The 22,313-nt window shown below is 30.2% G+C and overlaps 1 protein-coding gene across 10 annotated transcripts in view; it reads right to left on the bottom strand.

The window, feature by feature from the left end:
* Positions 1 to 22,313, bottom strand: part of LOC145293203 (uncharacterized) — an 897,849-nt gene that overhangs the window by 40,392 nt on the left and 835,144 nt on the right. For 6 of the 10 annotated variants that reach the window (XM_080139718.1, XM_080139714.1, XM_080139719.1 and 3 more), the window contains one exon: positions 15,250 to 15,600. The exons of the other annotated variants lie outside the window; for them this stretch is intronic. In XM_080139718.1, the coding sequence (XP_079995844.1) occupies positions 15,250 to 15,600 (351 nt within the window). The remainder of the gene's footprint in view (positions 1 to 15,249; positions 15,601 to 22,313) is intronic. 10 annotated transcript variants of the gene reach the window in all.

The following is a 22,313-nucleotide window of genomic DNA, read 5'->3' on the forward strand; positions in this document are numbered from 1 at the left end:
TCCAACAGTTTAGTCGTGACTTGGTCTTTTTTCGAGATTATTTGCAGACGGTGTTCTCTTAGTCTTGAAAGGTTACAGAAAAGTCACACACAAGAGTAAGCAGCTATCAAAAGTATCATCATTCGTGCATACCACAATGTTGGAACGTAACAATATGCCAAAGTAATTACATGGGAAAATAACGGAGAAACAAAGTGTACGAGAATATTTTAATGGAAATCGCTCCAGACAAGACATGAAGCCATTTTATGTAAGGAACTGAAAACAAACAAACAAACAAACAAAGAGAAAGAAGCATTTCACGATCAAAAACTAGCAAAGGATAAGTATTGGAAGGATAGATTCTGATCCAGACCCCCCCTTTTTTGTCAGAAATCTTACTCATTAAATGTGAGGAAGAATAAAGGACAAAATAAGGGAAGCAAACGTATGACACGATGAACGTGTGATGTGAGCTTAAAAGGCGTGCCTAGTTCTTATGACTCCAGAAAAAAGAAATGATTAAATCTGGATAGCATGGGGAGATTTGTGAAGGAGACCTTAATGGCACAACTACGCTGAAAGAATGGATGAGAGTTTTTGGGTCAGTAGATGCAGAACAGTTGAGGTAACAGGACCTGTTCACAGAGATTGACCAATGAAAACATGGAGGGCAGTAATAAAAATGGATTTTAGAGAAAGAATAATAAAGATTTGGTCAGAGATAGATTAATTTGGAACCTATTTTTTTAAATCCGTTCAACGCACGCCAGCATGTAAAACGGACATTAATTCGATGCTGTTGCAGTTGCTGATGCTAATGCTGCTTCTGATGATGATGATGATGATGATGATGATGATCAATAAATCAATAAATCAAAACGCAGATTCCATGAACAAAGCTTCTTTCTTAGAACTGCACGCCTGTGGAACTCTGTTCCGTCTGCCTGCTTCCCTCCGGACTACAACTTGGATGTCTTCAAGTCCAATGTTAACAAATTCCTAATGAACCGTCCCCTTAAGTAAACATTTCAGCAAATCTCCCCACTAACGTAATGTACTTGCAATAACCCTTATCCCTGAGTGGCTTCCGGGCCTTGATAAGTGGTGATCACTGTGTAAAAAAAAAAAAAATGATGATGATGATGATGATGATGCGTATGATGATGATGATGATGATGATGATGATGCGTATGATGATGATGATGATGCGTATGATGATGCATATGATGATGGTGATACTTTGATTAAGATCAGATACTTCTCTATTTTTAAGAAATGAATTTTACAATCAGAGATATTATTTTTTTGTCACAAAACAAATCACGCTCATTTTCATTGCCTGGCCGTATTATTATGCAATAAACGTATTTCATAGGTAATATATATTAAATTTTTACATATTAAATTTGTATTTTGATTATTTACATATTAAATTCTTTACATATTAAATTTGCATTTTTATTGTTTACATATTGAATTTGTATTTTTTTATTATTTCCATATTAAGTTGTTTACATAGTAAAATTGTATTTTTATTATTTACATATTAAATTAATATTTTTATTTTTTTTTACGTATTTAATTTTTCATTTTATTATTTCCATAATAAGTTGTTTACATATTGAATGTGTATTTTATTTTTTATTTTTTTTTACATATTGAATTTGCATTGTTATTGTTTCCAAATTAAATTCCTATTTTTATTATTTACATATTAATTTTTTTTACATATAAAATTTCTATTTTTTTATTATTCTGAACTCCTGTCAATATTGGCCATAGTATTTCATTGTAAACTCAATATAACTCAAGTAACTTTCAACAAGCGTAAGTCAATTCAGTGCGAGGATTTAAGCTTCTTAAAATTAAAATAAATGTCTGTTTTATGTCAATACTTCTGCACATAATATGCACTGAACAATCTCGTAATAGACAAAGATGGAAGACAAAGCAATAAATGATATAAACAAAAATAAACGGATTGCCTTGATGTTATATGACGTCGTGAGCGACGAATATTTACGACGCGATCTGGCGGTTGTTCATTAAGTATAGAAAGGCTGCGTTAACGTTAAAACTATGAAGTGAGCGAATGTTGTTTCGTGAGGTGTCAAATGTGTGTGGTTTTATTGAAATGCGTTTGATAATTAGGGCGGAAGAAAAAACAGTGAGATCGAAAGAAGACAGGTAAAGAGAGGGGTAAAAAGACAAAGAAAAAGAAACAGAAAATAATAGAGACGGATAAATTGAAAAAAAAAAGAGATGAATAGTTAGTTTAGGTGCTTTCCTGTGAATAAAATATAAATAAATAACAGTAAAATAATTATAATAATTATAACAATTAGAAATAAATAAATAAATAACTTTTGATTAGTATTTAATAGTCGCCAGTATTATTTACTAAAATATATTAACTATCTAAAATATATTAACTATCTATCCAATATATATATATATATATATATATATATATATATATATATATATATATATATATATATATATATATATATATAGCCAGTAGAGTTTAGTTTCCTAGAAGTACATCCAATGAAACAACATGTGTCTACCATCGTGTGCTCAATGAGTGAACAGAGCAGGTATATTAAATTTATTTATACGAACATTGATGGCTACATGTGTGCATACATGTTTCTGTAATCACTCGCGTTGGAGGATTACGTCTTCAGGCCAAGAATTATCGTCGAGAACTGATATTTCAAACAAAAACATTTTCTTATTTCGTTTACAAAGTTAGAATGTAACATGGGTGGGGGTTATGAGCGGGGAGAGGATAAGTAAGGCATTTGAACATAATAAACCTCTTCTTTTTTACTTCCCTTTTTTTATATTCCTTTTTGAAGTTTATCTATCCCATCTTTTGGTTTTTACGGTATAAGGTACTTGAGAATTTATTATTTTTGTCTTGCGGTCAATAATTAAAAACATTCCTCATGGCTATGGAGTGCTGACCGGTATATTTCAATTCACACACACACACACACACACACACACACACACACACACACACACACACTCTCTCTCTCTCTCTCTCTCTCTCTCTTTCTCTCTCTCTCTCTCTAGAAGCAAACATACGCATATACCTATACTCAGGAGTGGATATGCACCGCTCGCTGTATATTAATCACACACACACACGCACTGAAAACAGACAATAACTATAAAGATACACAAGAATAAAATCAAAATAAAGTAAATAAATAAAATAAAATAAAATAATAATAAAAATAAAATAAACAAATAAATAAAATAAACATAATTCATAATTTATTAAGTTATCAACCTCCTTATGCATACATATATATAAATACACGTATAAACACCCACACTTTGATACACCCATGTATATATGCACATATATACAAATATACACATACATAGATACATAATACTCACATACAGTTATAACATGCTTATATTTATACTCACATCCGCAGTTATATCAATGCACGGACCCTCAAACACAGACATCCATTTACACAACCGCACATTGTATATTATGACTGTTATTATGCCAAAACTAATAATATTAATCCCACTAACAATCCTAATAATAATAATTTTTATAATATTAATAATACTAACAACATCAATAATAATAACAATAAGACTGTCCATTGGGAACTTTAAAAACCCATGGACCCCAACCGGATACACGTATCAATAAAATATATATATATATATATATATATATATATATATATATATATATATATATATATATATATATATATATATATATATATATTAAGTAATGTGATTTATAATTTAAAAATTAAAAAAAAAATTTTAAATTTAAAAATCAAATTTTAATTAAATTAAAAATCAGTTTCATAAGAAGGAACAACAACAAAATCAATTATCTGTACGATCGTTTCGGAAATCCGTGCTTTTTATTGTTGTATACATGAAGTTATGTAGAACAATTATATATAGTTTTTTTGGTAAGCACGGTCTCCTCATCAGCAAATTTAGGAGGATTTTTATTGAATTTAAAAGACACCATAAATAAATATATATATATATATATATATATATATATATATATATATATATATATATATATATATGAAAAGGACCCTTCCTTATCGTTATACTACTTGAAATTAGTTAGAGAACATAAAACACCTAGGATAGAATGGAAGATTATTAGAAGGGCCAATACTTGCCCCTCATAAAACTCGCCATGTCCATTATGCTTATCAGAAAAACTTGAGATAACTAGATTTAAGGATAGGGATAAACTGCTAAATATTAAACAAGAAACTGCTATATACTGCAAACATTTCAGAATACATGCACTTAAAGAACTCTAAGATAAGAAGATCAGAACAACTACGATTACAACTATCCCCCCATCCAATAAACTCCCCCCCCCAAAAAAAAAAGAGGATGTGAGGTCGTAACTATGATCCTACCCGTATTGATTACATAAGTCGCTTAATATTCTATTTTCTCAAGCAGTTATAATGTTATTAACCTTAATAAATACCTGTATGATAGCATATCTAAACCAAACGGGGAATAGATTGTTGGGTGAACCTCGAAATAATGTATGCATCTGGATATTTTGGGGTGTGTGCATGTATGTGTATATGATCTGTATGTATATGTATATATACGTGGGTAGAAAAAAAGGTAAGTACTACAATATATAAACCTTTCTATTCCGTTTGTATAGCCTAAATGCTCTGAATTTTTTTGTCATAGGTCATTATATATTATTATTATTATTATTATTATTATTATTATTATTATTATTATTATTATTAATTTTATTATTATTATATCGTTATATATCTTATGTATATCAGTGTAAATCTCGAAGGAGTGATTGCTAAATCTGAGGATAGACCTGTGGATTTCAAGCTGAATTCACTATAAATTTTTATGTAGTAAAAAACGTGCAACTTGTGAAAAAGTAACAAGCGGATAGGGACGGGTAATATAACTATGCGTGTGGGGTTTGATAAAAAGAATTATGTAATGAATGAGTTCATTTCTATTTCTTTTTTAGATGTATCATGCTGTGGCAGTGTGCATATATATGTTTGTATTTTGTGTAAATATGTATGTATATGTGTATTTATGTATGTATGTGTGTATGTATATATATATGCATGTGTATATGTGTGTATATGTGTGTACGTATATATATGTATGTGTGTATATGTGTATGTGTATGTATATATGCATGTATATGTATATATATATATATATATATATATATATATATATATATATATATATGAACTATTAAAATAGGCTGTCTCGTATACGATTATTATAATAATGTATATTACTAGAATAAATGGGTGTCTGGGTATGTATGTATGTATGTATGTATGTATGTATGTATGTATGTATATATGTATGTTATATATGTATATATACGCCTGTGTAAACTATAATAATACGCTGTTTCATATAAAGGGGTTACCACACTACTGAAGTTAAAAGGCACCTTATTATTAAAAAAGGGTTTTGTATTTGTGCATGTATTCCTTTGTATTTATGCGTTGTGAGTGAGCGGGTATCTGTGTGTCAACGTGTGTATATATATATGTAAGTATATACGTGAGTCTATATTGATATCTATATGTCTATGTGTCTCCTATGTATCTGTGGGGATTTGGGGGCACGTATGGATGGGGATATGTGTCTGCGCCTGCGTATAGTCTGACTGTGTGTGTATATTGTGTGTATGCAAGTATACGTGTATTTATATATATGTATGCATGAGGAGGTTGATAACTTTTATGTCTATTTTTATTTATTTGCTTATTTATTTTTATTCTTATTTTATTTTTATTTTATTTATTTATTTACTTTATCTTTTTATTCTTGTGTGTCTTTATAGTTATTGTCTGCTTTCAGTGCGTGTGTGTGTGTGAGTAAGATACAGCGAGCGGTGTATATCCACTCATGAGTATAGGTATATGCGTATGTTTGCTTCTAGTGTGTGTGTGTGTGTGTGTGTGTGTGTATGTGTGTGTGTGTGTGTGTGTGTGTGAATTGAAATACACCGGTCAGCACTCCATAGCCATGAGGAATGTTTTTAATTATTGACCGCAAGACAAAAATACTAAATTCTCAAGTACCTTATACCGTAAAAACCAAAAGATGGGATGGATAAACTTCAAAAAGGAATATAAAAAAAAGGAAGTAAAAAAGAAGAGGTTTATTATGTTCAAATGCCTTACTTATCCTCTCTCCGCTCATAGCCCCCACCCATATTACATTCTAACTTTGTAAACGAAATAAGAAAATGTTTTTGTTTGAAATATCAGTTCTCGACGATAATTTTTGGCCTGAAGACGTAATCCTCCAACGCGGGTGATTACAGAAACATGTATGCACATATGTAGACATACATGTTTGTATAAATAAATTTAATATATATATATATATATATATATATATATATATATATACATATATATATATACACACACATATATATATATATATTAGTGTTTGAATTTTTCCGATTCCCGATTCCGAACACTATATATATATATATATATATATATATATATATATATATATATATATATATATATATATATATCACTAGTGTCTGTGGGTATTTAATAATTATTATAGTAAATATATATATATATATATATATATTTACTATAATAATTATTTTAATAATTATTATAGTAAATATATATATATATATATATATATATATATATATATATTTACTATAATAATTATTAAATACCCACAGACACTAGTGATATATATATATATATATATATATATATATATATATATATATATATATATATATATTAGTGTTGGGACGATTAATCTGGAATCGGGGAAAGCGTGAACTTTTGGAGGTATCGGAAAAATTTGTTTCTATTTTCCGATGTCAAAACGATTCTTTTAATTTTCTTTTTTATTTGATTTTGTTTAAAGAAAATCTTCCTTTTGTTTAAGCCAAATCTTCCACCGCTGATATTAATAATAAAATAATAAATATTTATTGATTTGAAACTACCAGTAAAACTAAAATCTATAGACCCCCCCTTCCCCCACAAGTGTATTTTTACGTTTACGAAAATATCTGCATAATCGGGGGAAAATAACAGATTCGACAGTTAAATATGTAGAGACTAATAAAGAATCGGAATCATTAATTGTATCGGAATCGGGAATTTAGTACGGAATCGATAATTGTATTGGAATCGGGAAAAATATTGGAATCGTTCCATTACTAAGATGTATATGAATAAAAGAAATAGTTTTAATATATTTTGTCATTATTTTTGTTCGATTTTTGACCACTTTATTTTATATATATATAAAGAAATCCTGTAAAATATTTACATGGAAGATTACCTTTTATTTTATAAAACTTGAACTTCTCGCCTTCCTTTAAAAACTGTAAGAAGATTTTAAAATTGAATCCTTATTTTTAATTCAAACCAAATTTTCTTAACAAATATAACCAAGGTTATCATTGATAAAAGCAGATTATCATTGATAAAACATTAAAAGATATATTGACACGTGTCTGGTTTTTACTTGGGTGTTTCGTTACTTACGAATGTATATAACACGTGGGCGTTCTGACGTAATAAAACACGTAATAACACGTGGGCGTTCTGAAGTAATAAAACATCTTTTCATTATAATTGATTGAACTAGCGTTACTTTCTTAAAAATCACGCATGTCTGGCAGCTTTATTTTATCTCTTTATTTTATCTTTTTATTTTATTTCCTTTCTTTCTTTTTCTTCTTTTTATATTTTCTGTTTTTAATCATCCTCATTTTTTTTATTCGTTGTTCATTTTCAGTAAATGACTGGCCTCAAATAAGAGCAGAGGTCTCTTCTCGCTTGACAATGTCATTTAAAACTGAAACAGTAAATTTATTGTAGCGACTTATTGTAATTCTGTAAATTGAATAAAATAATATTTTTCCATTGTAATTAAGCACTATCAACCAGTATGGCATAATTACGTTGACACACCGGTTCCCACTGGATCACCGAAGTTAGGCAACATTGAACCTGACTAAATGAGTGTCCGTTTGGGACTTCCAGGTGTTGTATGTGCACTCCGCTTATCTCGGCATTGATTCCATTCGTCCTAGATTTCTACTTGCCACCGGACTAAAACAGTGCCGATTCAGGAGAGGTGTGGTTGGGGATTGCGCAACACTTGCCTTACAATTACACGCGCAGCTGTCCCTTCAGGGGGTACCCTTGTTTTCCGAGACTAAACGGAGGCATCAATCAAGAACTTCGTTGAAATTCAATGGCTATATATATATAGGAATATATTATAAATTACCAGAGCGCGGACGGGCGTATAGAACCTACTGCTGATTTTATTTGTCTATGTGTGTGTGTGTGTGTATATGCATATATATATATGTAATAGGAAATCAACTGTTTAAGAAGCACTTGATATTCAGAATTTTAAATGTAACAGTTTAAAGATCAGACAAATGCAAGATATTTTTAAGAAACATTTATTTATATAAAATTGAATTCAAATTTTCGAATTTTTTACGACTCAAAAATTTGAATTTCATTTTAATAAATAACTATTTTTATTTAAAAAAATAACTTGCACTTATCGTATCTTTTAGCCGTTAAATTTAAAATTCTTAGAATACATACACATATATATTTATACAAACATTATTGGCTACATATGCGCATGCATGTTTCTGCTGCAACGCCTTGAAGATACAGCATGTTCATACCTAATCTTTTCAAACGAAATTGAAATCAGTTTTTCATTTATACGCAGTTTTTTCTTCTTTTTTACCAAATCATAACAAACAACAAGAAAGAAAGAAAGAGGAAGAGAGAAAGTGCACAAAAGATCCATAGAAAAATAAAAGGAGGTTATGAAGTTGGGAAGGAATTACAGCAGAGACATATATGCGCATATGTTGTCAATAATGTTTGTATAAATATACTATAATAATGCTTTGCTTGTCATTGAGCACTTTTTGGTGAACACCGGATTTCCAGTGAATTTACATCTCGGAAACTACAGCAATACAGTCAGTCTTTTTACTTGATAAAACAGAAAGCCAAAAACAAAAAAAAATATCTTTCTCTACTAAACAACCAAACCAAGCACTATAAATAAATATTACGGATATAAATTACCAGAGCGCGGACGGGCGTATACAAATGTCGAGCCATGTGTGAAGTGACGTTACAGTAGTGAAACAATGAAAAGACTATGAAAAGGCACGTGTGCACAGACAGAAGCGCACGTTCGAGAGCACGTTCGAGAGCATGATCACGTTCGAGAGCACATTCAAAAGGACAAAGGCCAGAGAGAAGGAAAGCGCTCACGTTTCATTCAGGAACGTACTCGGAAATAAATGTCGTTGTTACAACACGAAAAAGCGAGTCGAGTTATTACTTGTCCTCTGTTCTTTGCGACGTACTCTGCTACAACGTGTTGGGTATTGAGTGCCTACGTGTTAACACATGTGTAAACGTGTACTGCGTTACATAAAGAAATTTAAGCATAAAAACGTTTGCCATCAGTGATCAGATTTTTCATTAAATAACCTGGAAAGAATTGATATACTTTAATACAAAACAACCAAACTGTATAGCCGATTTCATAGGCAGCGACAATGTCCATTCAATTAATTATATACTGCTGCCATCGGATCTGTATGCAGTATTATCCACATGCAAGATGAACAATTATAGAAAATACAATGTTCGCTCAATCACTTTTTGAAACTAACATAATTAAAGCCCCCCCCCATCAAAGAAAAAGAAATAAAGACTGAGTACAGCAACACCAACAAACGAAAACAGGATGATTTTATTAAACACTGGAAATAAGTTGGATGATCCGTCCAATGTTTGCAAATACTCTGAAGAAGACACGATAAAGAATTGCTACCATGCATAAAAAGAAAATGCGATGGAAAATGTTCAGATTATAGAAACATTAATTGGAATTCTGAACAAAAGAAAGCTGACAAGTTATTTCAGTTTTTAGGTTTTCCTTTATAAAAAAAGAAAATACCAAGGTGATGTAGATCGCTGATTGGATTAGACATTCACTGATATTTCGTAAAGAGTTTATCCCAGCGAGGGACATGGCTGACACTTGAGAGTTTGTAAGAAAGGAATGAAGATTAAAATAAACAAATGGAGTTCGTTATTATTTTCCTCTTGCAGTAAAGAAAACGAAACTTCCCACTACAAAAAGAAAAAAAAAAGATGTCTTGCTATTGAGTGAATTGGCAAGTGCATGGACATCGTCTATTCCATACGCATAAAAGATGGAAAACATTTCACTCTTAAGCAACGATTGTATAATGTTATTAGAATTGAAGCAAATTTCTATAGCAATTTCTGAAGAACAATAAGTTGAATATTTTTAGGATCAGTTGTCTTGCTGGCATCAAAATTCTTGGTTAGTTGGTGACAACGTCTCGGAACAATATATGCACATCACTTTGAATATTTACAATCGGAGGTAAAATTCCAAGTTGGTGGGGCTGGTGGTGAAATTTATAGTAAAATTATTTACAAAAAAACTCCAAATAACCTGACAATAATGCAAGTGTTCCCTAGGGGCTGATCGTCAGTCCTTTATTATTCCTGATTTTCATAAACGACCCATCTCTAACGAAATTGTGTCCAAGATTTATTGATGACTAGCAGGGAGACCCGACGATGCCCGGTATTGAATGATGATGATCAACGAATGTTTTATTCTCTCATATTTTCATTGTTATCGAAATCGGTAAAATCGCTCATTTTTTTCCAAGCAAATCGATTGATTACCGACTCTAGTTCGGGACACAGCGTGCTGCACTGGAAGGAAGTTTCACATGCCTCTCCCAGTGACTTAGTCCACAGTACATTGTAGTCTACATTGCACCGTAGAGAACCTACTGTTGGTTTTTATATATAAAAACCAACAGTAGGTTCTCTACGGTGCAATGCTTGCATTAAAGTTTCAAACGCAAAAAATCAAATATCATGCCTTAATTATGCTCTAAATAAAAACATTCAATTCGAACGCGCCTTGTCATATCAAAGAACCTACTGCTGATTTTATTTGTCTTGTCTTACTGATTGTGTGGTGATAATAGATTGAATCTAAGTTTAGAATTTAAGCTTAAAATGAAAAAGTCGAGTACCATAGTGCAATTGTGCTTTAAACAGAAAGATTCGTTTCGAACGCGCCCCTATCGTCATTTTTTTGTTTTGTATGTTTTATAGAATAAAACATATATAACTCAAAGTATCTACTGTTGATTTTATATGTTGAGTCTTTCAGCTTCTGTGGCAATTAATTTTCTCAAATGTACTTGTCATGTTAGGCTGTATAAGGTGTTAACTTTGGTCAAAATCGCCTGTTCCTTCTTTCATCGGATTATTTTGATTGCCGATTATCGATACAAAACCTATCTCAGAAAACTGCTAGACACATGAAGTATTCTCGTGTGAAATTTCATAAAAATCAGCCCAGTCGTTTTCGAGTTCATGGGGAACTCACTCACACACACAAAGTTTATTTTATATAAATAGTAGAGACTATTGGCTAAATATGCGCATATATGTTTGCAGCTCGCCTTATAGCAAATGATCGTCCAACTATATTCTTTTTCAAAGTTTGGATTGTGTCTTGTTTCAAAAGTTCCTCTTGCACTGACTCGTGCTTCCAAATCCTCTGGTCGCCCACGTGGTTCCTTTTGTTTTTGTTTTTTTTTTCAACTTTTCTTTTCTTCCCCTGCTGTCGTGACGTCATATCGTGCACCGGTTTGGTCATTTGCATTTGTGTCATGCAGCAAACCGCTTACCCTTGGAATTTCCTCCTTGCTCTCTTTTCCTATGACTGTATTGTGCAGAAATATAAATGTTATGTAGACAAATATCTCGTTGCACAACTCTCCACTTAGGATGCTCCTATAAATCTGAACCTAAATCCACAGTATTCCCTAACGTTTCAGTGGTAATGTGTGTAGCAGACGAAATCGCAACAAACACAAGCAGGAGCGAATTCTCGCGGCTAGAGATTTTGATTACACTTCCATCCTAGTTCGTTCAATCAGAAGCCAGCTCTCGGTCACGTGACTGAGTTTATAAAAGTTAAGCCCACAGTACACTCTCTCTTTCTTCCCAGATCGTGGACGGACAACAACTCAACGTAGAACGGACCTGTCGCCCTCAACTTCTCTCTTGAGACTCAACAAGTCAACATCCGGCCTACGGGCTCGGGGTTCGATTATAACGGGATACAAACAATCCAACATGGCTATAGCCACATGCGGCACACACACAAACTCATCGTACAGTACTGTATCTAATCTTTTGTGGCACACACTTCTACTACTATCTTCTGGGAGATAAATAATCCATCATGGTTATGCACCTTATGCAACACACACAAACTTTCGGCACTTCTGCATGACATTGCTATGAGGCGAATGTGTGTATTTTAGTTTCAAGAATAAATAAATAAATAAAAACTTCTATATTAAAATTATATTTTGCTCTATTGACAAACCAAAAATTATATTTTGATATATGTTTATACAATTATACTGTGAAAAAAAAAAAAAACTATTTTTGTGTAAAAAAAAATATTCTTAAACCTCTCAGTGTATCCATATTTTGCTATATTTTTTATACAATCTTATTGCGAAAAAAAAGACAAAAAACAAAAAATATATATGTTGCTACATTTTATAAAATCGTACAGGAAAACCCCCCCAAATAATTCTAAAAATAATCTATAAATGTTTCATATTTTTACATTTTTATTTTCACTTATAAACCACCCATTTAAAAAGAAATAATATTAAAACATAAAAATGATATTTTTTATACAATAAATGTTTCGCTTTTCCTATATTTTTGTGTTATTTATTTCTTTATTATATATTTTTACGTTCTCGGAGACATTTGTTTATATTTGAGATCCCACAGAACGGCCGGTATTTCTCAGGGGTCGATAACTCGTCTCAGTTGCTTCATGGCACTGTCATGCAGGAGTGCCGAGCTTTCTTTCTCATTCAATAGGGTTGTTTAATATTTAATCTACATCTCCACACAGAAACTCCTTTAACGACTAACCCGTTTCTTTATTGTCACCAACGAAGATGACCAATAAAACTGTTTCTTTTTTTAATATTAGAAAGAGATTTCATGTCTTCCATTTATACATTTTAGCGACTTCCGACGTGAACATGCATCTTTATTCTACATGTGCCTTGTTTCAGTTGAATAAAACTTTTAAAAAGTCTCACGTTAGACATCATATAATACATTTTAAAAAACGTATTTAAAAAAGCAGGTAATATTGAAGAAATAACCCATTGTACTCTTCAGTTATGAAGATAAAAAAATCACAACGCGGTGACTGAATAATTATCGTCCTCGTTCGTAACAGTTCCGACATTTTTTTCAGTATTGACTTTAAATATATTTATGTTTATATATATATATATATATATATATATATATATATATATATATATATATATATATATAAATTTAAAGGAGATTAGAACAATAGTCTAAAGAGCAGAGTGCATCTTAATGTAATAGTAAAATTACTAATTTAATTAAAATACAGGGAAAGAAAAAGTGCTCGTTGTAATTTAGATATGTAATAAGCTCGATAGGTAAATATCCTAGAGCTAATTTAATATTCAGTAATGTGATTGATAATTTAAATTTCAAATTAGAATTAAATTAAAAATCCGTTTCACAAGAAGGAACATTTGATTTTGTTGTTGTTCCTTCTTGTGAAACGGATTTTTAATTTAATTCTAATTTGAATTTTAAATTATCAATCACATTACTGAATATATATATATATATATATATATATATATATATATATATATATATATATATATATATATATATATTATACATATATATATATATGTATGTATGTATATATATATATATATATATATATATATATTGTTTTTATTATTGTTTTATTTACAATATTGCAAATAAATTATTTATTTATATCTGTTTATTTCAAAAATAATGAATGTGAAAACCTGCGCGAACTGAAGTTGAAGAAAACTTGAAAGGAATTTAGAAATATTTAAACTGTTGAATAGAAACTTATACTTCTGAAAACCCCCTCATTTAATCTATTACATGCCCATTAAATATTTATTTGCAATATTGAAAAAAAATACAATAATAAAAACAATATTTGCAAGTAAGTAAATTTATGTATTTGTCAGTGTTCTTAGATAGGTTTGTATTGAAATGTCTTCGATAAGTATCGATAACCGATAATCAAAATAAGTCGATGAAATAAGGAACAGGCGATTTTGACCAAAGTAAACACCTTATACAGCCTAACATCACAAGTGCATTTGAGAAGTTTTATTACCACAAAATCCAACAGTAGATTATTTGATATGCCAGGGGCGCGTTCGTAATGGATGTCTCTGTTTAAAGCATAGTACTTGAATTTTTCATTTTAAACTTAAATTCAAACAAGCAGTAAGACCAGTCATAAAATCAACAGCAGGTTCTTTGATATGAGAGGAGCACGTTCGCAATGAATGTTTCTATTTAGAGCACAATTGAAGCATGATACTTGACTTTGGCATTTTTAACTTGAATTCAAGCCATTATATACAAAAATAATCTTATAAAAATCAACAATAGATTCTCTACAGTGCAATATATGTACTGTGGACTCTCTCGGTGAATCACGATGGGTCCCCAGCCAGAGCAGGCAATCAATCGGTTGACTGAAAAATGAGCGATTTCACCAATTTCAACGACAATAAAATATAAGAGTGTGAAACATTCGTTGATCATCATTCAATCCAGGGCAATGTCAGGTCTCCCTGCTAGTTATATTTAAAGTCGATACTGATAAGAAGTAAGTCTGAACTGTTAAGAACGGTGACGATTATCGTTCAGTGACCGCATTGTTCGTGATTAAGGAGTATAATGAGTTATTCTTCCATATTACCAAAAAAAAAAAATAAATAAAAAAAAACAAACAATTATGATTACCAAAAAAAAAAAAATAAATAAAAAACAATTATGATTACCAAAAAAAATTAAAAAAAAAAAAACAATTATGATTATCAAAAAAAAACTATTTCTTTTTTAGCAGATTAGTCAAATCTGAACACCGATTTTTATGTATTAGTGGGAGTTATTTTGCGGATGGAGGGGGTTTAGAAGGGATCCACACGTTAAAGGATTTTTTTTTTCATTTTTTGTCAAGATAACTAACCTTAGTCTTTTATCAATTTGGGCCTGGTGACCTCTGAGGTCAAAAGCGGTGTGATCACTAAAACTGTGGCCCTTCTTAAGTCCTGGTAGACTTCTATGATGGTGATCATCAGACACATCTCTGTGGCTTTCGTCTGTGCTAAGACTTGTCATTAGCCGGCGTCTCATATGATGATGGTGGTGATGATGTCGACCACTGTGATGTGTACTGTGATGACCATACGGTAACACATTGCCTCGCGAAAAATCATGTGGATCGATATTGGGGGAGATGGGATGACCACCATGATGGACATCAGCATAGTGGCCACTTTGATGACTGGCATGGGATTGCCTGTCCAAAGAAAGCTTGCTACAAAACAAACAGATAAAAACAAAGTTCATTTTTGAAAACTTACAAAAGAAGAAAGAAGGAATTGAATTACACTGTTAGTTTAAACTGAAAAAAAAAATAATGCTTTTTTACAAATAAAAATGCTTTCATTTCGAGATGAGTATTGATAATACGTTTTCGAATTTTTTAGATAAGGATTGGTTATTCGTATTATTTTGATTCATCGAACTACTGTTCTCATCTTGAGTGTGATTTTCACAACGTGTTGGTCGATGCAATCTCCAATCTTCTTCAGGTGTATCTTTGTCGAACTCGGAAATGTTTCTGTCGAACTTGGGAATTAGGGCAGAATTTCAAACAGAATTCTTTGGTTACTTCACAGGGTTAGAATGCTCCCGTTCCATCAGCTATGGTTGGATAGAGATCCTAAGTAATTCGCAATTGTATTTCTCGGTTGCCCACACTGAGAATTAAACCTTCAACAGACTTCCACAAGGACCCATAGCACAATGGTTAGAGTACTTGAAAAAAATCATCATAGCTGATGGAATGACAGCATATTACCCCGTAAAGTATATACAGAATTCAATTAGAAATTCTGTGAAAGATACCTAAAGCAGGTCGGAGTTTACATTGACGAAAATATTGTGCGAATAACACTCAAAATTAGAATAATAGTTGGAAGAATCCAAGTAATATGAAGTATTACTAACTTGGATTATTTGGATTATTATATAATATATAACTTGGATTATTTGGATTATTATATAATATATAATATAACTTGGATTATTTGGATTATTATATAATATATAACTTGGATTATTTGGATTATTATATAATATATAATATAACTTGGATTATTTGGATTATTATATAATATATAACTTGGATTATTTGGATTATTATATAATATATAATATAACTTGGATTATTTGGATTATTATATAATATATAACTTGGATTATTTGGATTATTATATAATATATAATATAACTTGGATTATTTGGATTATTATATAATATATAACTTGGATTATTTGGATTATTATATAATATATAATATAACTTGGATTATTTGGATTATTATATAATATATAACTTGGATTATTTGGATTATTATATAATATATAGTATAACTTGGATTATTTGGATTATTATATAATATATAACTTGGATTATTTGGATTATTATATAATATATAATATAACTTGGATTATTTGGATTATTATATAATATATAACTTGTATTATTTGGATTATTATATAATATATAATATAACTCGGATTATTTGGATTATTATATAATATATAACTTGGATTATTTGGATTATTATATAATATATAATATATAATATAACTTGGGTTATTTGGATTATTATATAATATATAATATAACTTGGAGTATTTGGATTATTATGTAATATATAACTTGGATTATTTGGATTATTATATAATATATAATATAACTTGGATTATTTGGATTATTATATAATATATAATATAACTTGGATTTTTTGGATTATTATATAATATATAACTTGGATTATTTGGATTATTATAAAATATATAATATAACTTGGGTTATTTGGATTATTATATAATATATAATATAACTTAGGGTATTTGGATTATTATATAATATATAATATAACTTGGATTATTTGGATTATTATATAATATATAACTTGGATTATTTGGATTATTATATAATATATAATATAACTTGGGTTATTTGGATTATTATATAATATATAACTTGGATTATTTGGATTATTATATAATATATAATATAACTTGGATTATTTGGATTATTATATAATATATAACTTGGATTATTTGGATTATTATATAATATATAGTATAACTTGGATTATTTGGATTATTATATAATATATAACTTGGATTATTTGGATTATTATATAATATATAATATAACTTGGGTTATTTGGATTATTATATAATATATAACTTGGATTATTTGGATTATTATATAATATATAATATAACTCGGATTATTTGGATTATTATATAATATATAACTTGGATTATTTGGATTATTATATAATATATAATATATAATATAACTTGGGTTATTTGGATTATTATATAATATATAATATAACTTGGAGTATTTGGATTATTATGTAATATATAACTTGGATTATTTGGATTATTATATAATATATAATATAACTTGGATTATTTGGATTATTATATAATATATAATATAACTTGGATTTTTTGGATTATTATATAATATATAACTTGGATTATTTGGATTATTATAAAATATATAATATAACTTGGGTTATTTGGATTATTATATAATATATAATATAACTTAGGGTATTTGGATTATTATATAATATATAATATAACTTGGATTATTTGGATTATTATATAATATATAACTTGGATTATTTGGATTATTATATAATATATAATATAACTTGGATTATTTGGATTATTATATAATATATAACTTGGATTATTTGGATTATTATATAATATATAATATAACTTGGGTTATTTGGATTATTCAGGCTTCTGTTCTCATCTTTAGATGTCATTTTTACAATGTTTTAGATGACTTCAGCATTGTTATAACTTAGCATTGTTATAACTTAGCATTGTGATGATTAATCAGAATCGAAATCAGGAATCGGAAACAACTTTTTAGGTGGTATCGAAATCGAAAAATTTGTACCTATTTTCCAATGCCAAAAACGATTCCTTTAATTTCTTTTTTTTTTATTGGATTTTGTTTAAAAAAATCTTTAACTGCTGGTAATAATGATAAAATAATAAATATTTATTGATTTTAAACTAGCTGCAAAACTGAAACCTATAGATCATTCTTTACAAGTGTGTTTTTACATTTGAGAAAATATATGCACATTTAACATATGTTTTTTATGAAGAATCGGAAAAAAATAACAACTTAATAATAACTTAATAACAATTTTAATAGTTAAATATTTAGAGATTTATAAAGAATAGTAATTGGAATTGATAATTGTATCGGAATTAGTAATTTAGTACAGAATCGATAATTGTATCGGAATCGAGAAAAAATATTAGAATCGTCCCATCACTATTATAACTTCAAAATATGGTTGCGGCATTAATTGAAACACTCAATCCTAACTTTAAGACCAATAAAAAGTAATGGAGATACTTCTGTCCTTTTAAACTTTACACACACAAAAATGATTTCCTTTTTTATTTTTATTTCGCAGGTACTTATTTTTCTCATTATAATTTGTACTGTTCGGTTTTATAGAACCCCCTCCTAATTAGTCGATATAGTCCCCGACTTTCTCCAGGTGTATATTATTGAACTCGGAAATCTGTATGTTGAATTCTGGAATCCAGACAGAATTTTGAGCTTAACTCATTATTTAATCCCTGGGAGTAGATTATTCTTGTTCCTTCATAAGAAACTGAGTAAAAGTCTTAACTCTTCTGAAGGTTTAACGTTCGATCCTCAGTATAGGTAATACTAAGAATAAAATTAACAATTACTTGAGATTTTTACCCGGTCCTGGATGATGGAACAAGAGCAATCTACCTCTGTGTATTAAATAAAGGGTTCAGTTCAAAATTCCAAACCGATGCCCGAGTTTGACATAAAAATTCTTTAGCCTTCCTCTACCAATTAACTGTCTTACCTCAACTGTTCCATATCAATTAGCCCAAGCAATCTCATCCAATATTTAAATGTGACCAAACCAACAAAGATTATTTTTCGATACACGTTTCCCTATACTACCCAGATTTGGCTTTTGTGATGTCATCAGTTTTAAGCTTGTCTTTAAGATTCACATTACACAACAGCTATGTCATTTTCATATCATTTCTCTTCATGCAACACATAACCTCAACCCTAGCTAGTTAAGTTTCACTTCCAGAATAATAAAGTTAATGTTTACTAATATGAAACATTTTTGTCTCTAAAGAAGTGTTTTCTACCTGAAATATTCCAAACCAAATTTTAAAAAATTCATTAAAAAAATATTTTTATCTTATATTAGTGTAACATAGTGTGAGTGTGCATATGTAAATGCGTGCGAAGTGACGTCATCGGTGGTGGTGGTGGTGGGGGAAAGAACTATAAAAAAGAGAAAGAGAATGACCACGAGGGAGATGTGGCAGTAGGCATGCAGGCTCGAACCCAGACACAGAGGAAGTAAAGAACGTGAAAAAAAAAAAACTGACGTCTTTACTGTTGCGCCCATCGCCAAACTGGAAGTAGCGAAAAGAGGACATGACTTTCGAAAATATCGGCGAAAAAAGCGACCCTTCCCTGTAGAAAAGTGCTCAATTGAGGGTTAAGGAATTAATGTTTTTAGCCAATTTTTCGATATTTGTCGTCCGAAGTGTCGAGCTTCAAAACAATACCAATCTTGTGAAAATCCGTCGCCTTTGCCGAAAGTTTTAGGCAGACATACAATCATACATACATACATACAATCATACATACATACAATCATACAATCATACATACATACATACAATCATACATACATACATACATGCATACATACATACATACATACAATCATACATACATACAATCATACATACATACATACAATCATACATACATACAATCATACATACATACATACAATCATACATACATACAATCATACATACATACATACAATCATACATACATACATACATACATACATACAATCATACATACATACAATCATACATACATACATACATACAATCATACATACATACAATCATACATACATACATACAATCATACATACATACAATCATACATACATACATACAATCATACATACATACAATCATACATACAATCATACATACATACAATCATACATACATACATACAATCATACATACAATCATACATACATACAATCATACATGCATACATACAATCATACATACATACATACATCATACATACATACAATCATACATACAATCATACATACAATCATACATACATACAATCATACATACATACAATCATACATACATACAATCATACATACATACATACATCATACATACATACATACAATCATACATACATACATACATACAATCATACATACAATCATACATACAATCATACATACATACATTCATACATACATACATACATACATACATATATATACACAAATATCCACGGTGCTAGTTGGCAGTTGACCCAGAAAAAGAGTTCATTCGCCCTTTGGAAGGTTTTGTTGTTAATCCTTCAGGGAGACTAGCCGCCCTCCTCACCAATGTCAGGTCATGTCATGTGCTACTTATACCATGTAACCCAGTACTACCTGCCTCATGGTTGGGTCACCGACGACTAAACTGGTTCCCCCACATACATACATACAATCATACATAAATACATACATACAATCATACATAATTACAATCAATCATACATACATACATGATGATTGCAACGTCTTGTCAGACGAGTGCCACTCCCTCAGACATTTAAAATCCATGAGCCCAAATACCTGAGGGAGTATCTATACAAAGATGATGTTACAGAGTCTTAGCTTTGTACGACAGCTAAGTCTCTCTCTCGGTTCAAAATGTTGAGATCCAGCAACAAGCAAGAGCAAGATAGCCAGCAACAAATTAAACTGCAGACCAGCTTAATGCGGGTACTGGTCTTCCGCTTTATGGTTTTTTAAATCAGAGATTCGCTTCTCCTAGAAAGGTTTCCTTCACCACGGCTTACGGGAGCCCTCTCTACCCCAACAATCATACATACATACATACATACATACATTTAATCAGTCAGGTAAGATTTATATTATAGACGACATTTCTTTTCATTAACAGATAAGCCTAAACTGACGCTCACCATTAATTGATGTTTCACTGTGTATCAGTAAATGTCAAATTTAATTGTTTTTCATTGATACAAACATCATTCAGCCATAATTCTAGTTCAAATAACTAATTGATAATTCTACGAGGGACGTTCCAAAACAAATGCCTCCTATTTTTATTTCGCCCGAATGGATCAGCTGAGATTGCAAATTACATTGTTATGATGATTGAACATACATTTATAAATTGAAATTTTCATCTCTCTGCTTCAGATATTGACGGTGTCAGACTCTAACAAAGCAACCTCTGTCATGGACGGGCATCAGAAGCAGAGATGTGTCATTAAATTCCTGGCAAAAATACATTAAGAATGTTGTTGACTCTGTAGAAAAATAAATTCTGGAGCACAAAATGTCACTCGTTTTAATGGCACCACAACCGTCTTCGTAACTCTCCAACTTTTGGGATTTAAAAAAAGAAAAAGAGGCTTTAGTTTTGGAACGACCCTCATAGGATTCAAAGAAGTTACCCTTTGCGTTTATGCCAGCACCCAAGCCTGAAAATGTATGATCTGACCTTCGGGCTGAGATCTGAGTGTAGTATTTGTTCTGATGCTACACTTGTTAATTTGTCCTTAATAAATGTTGGGGGAACCCTTCTATGATTAGGCAATTTTTATTTTTGCCCACTGCCAGAGTGCCCCTTTTGGGGGAGCTGGTTTTCCCTCACATTTAAAACGACCTTGTGTCACAGATTGCTCTCATGGGGAGCAATTAAATGCAATGAATAAAGTAATGTTTTGACTATCTTTGGATGGATAAAGTGTCATATGGAAGGCAATAAGCTCTATTATATAGAAAAGACGAAACTTTATCGTTCACATTTTATACATTTG

The sequence above is a fragment of the Euprymna scolopes genome, chromosome 14 (genome assembly GCF_053919585.1).
Source record: "Euprymna scolopes isolate OS-2025 chromosome 14, ASM5391958v1, whole genome shotgun sequence".
Classification (NCBI taxonomy): Eukaryota; Metazoa; Mollusca; class Cephalopoda; order Sepiida; family Sepiolidae; genus Euprymna; species Euprymna scolopes.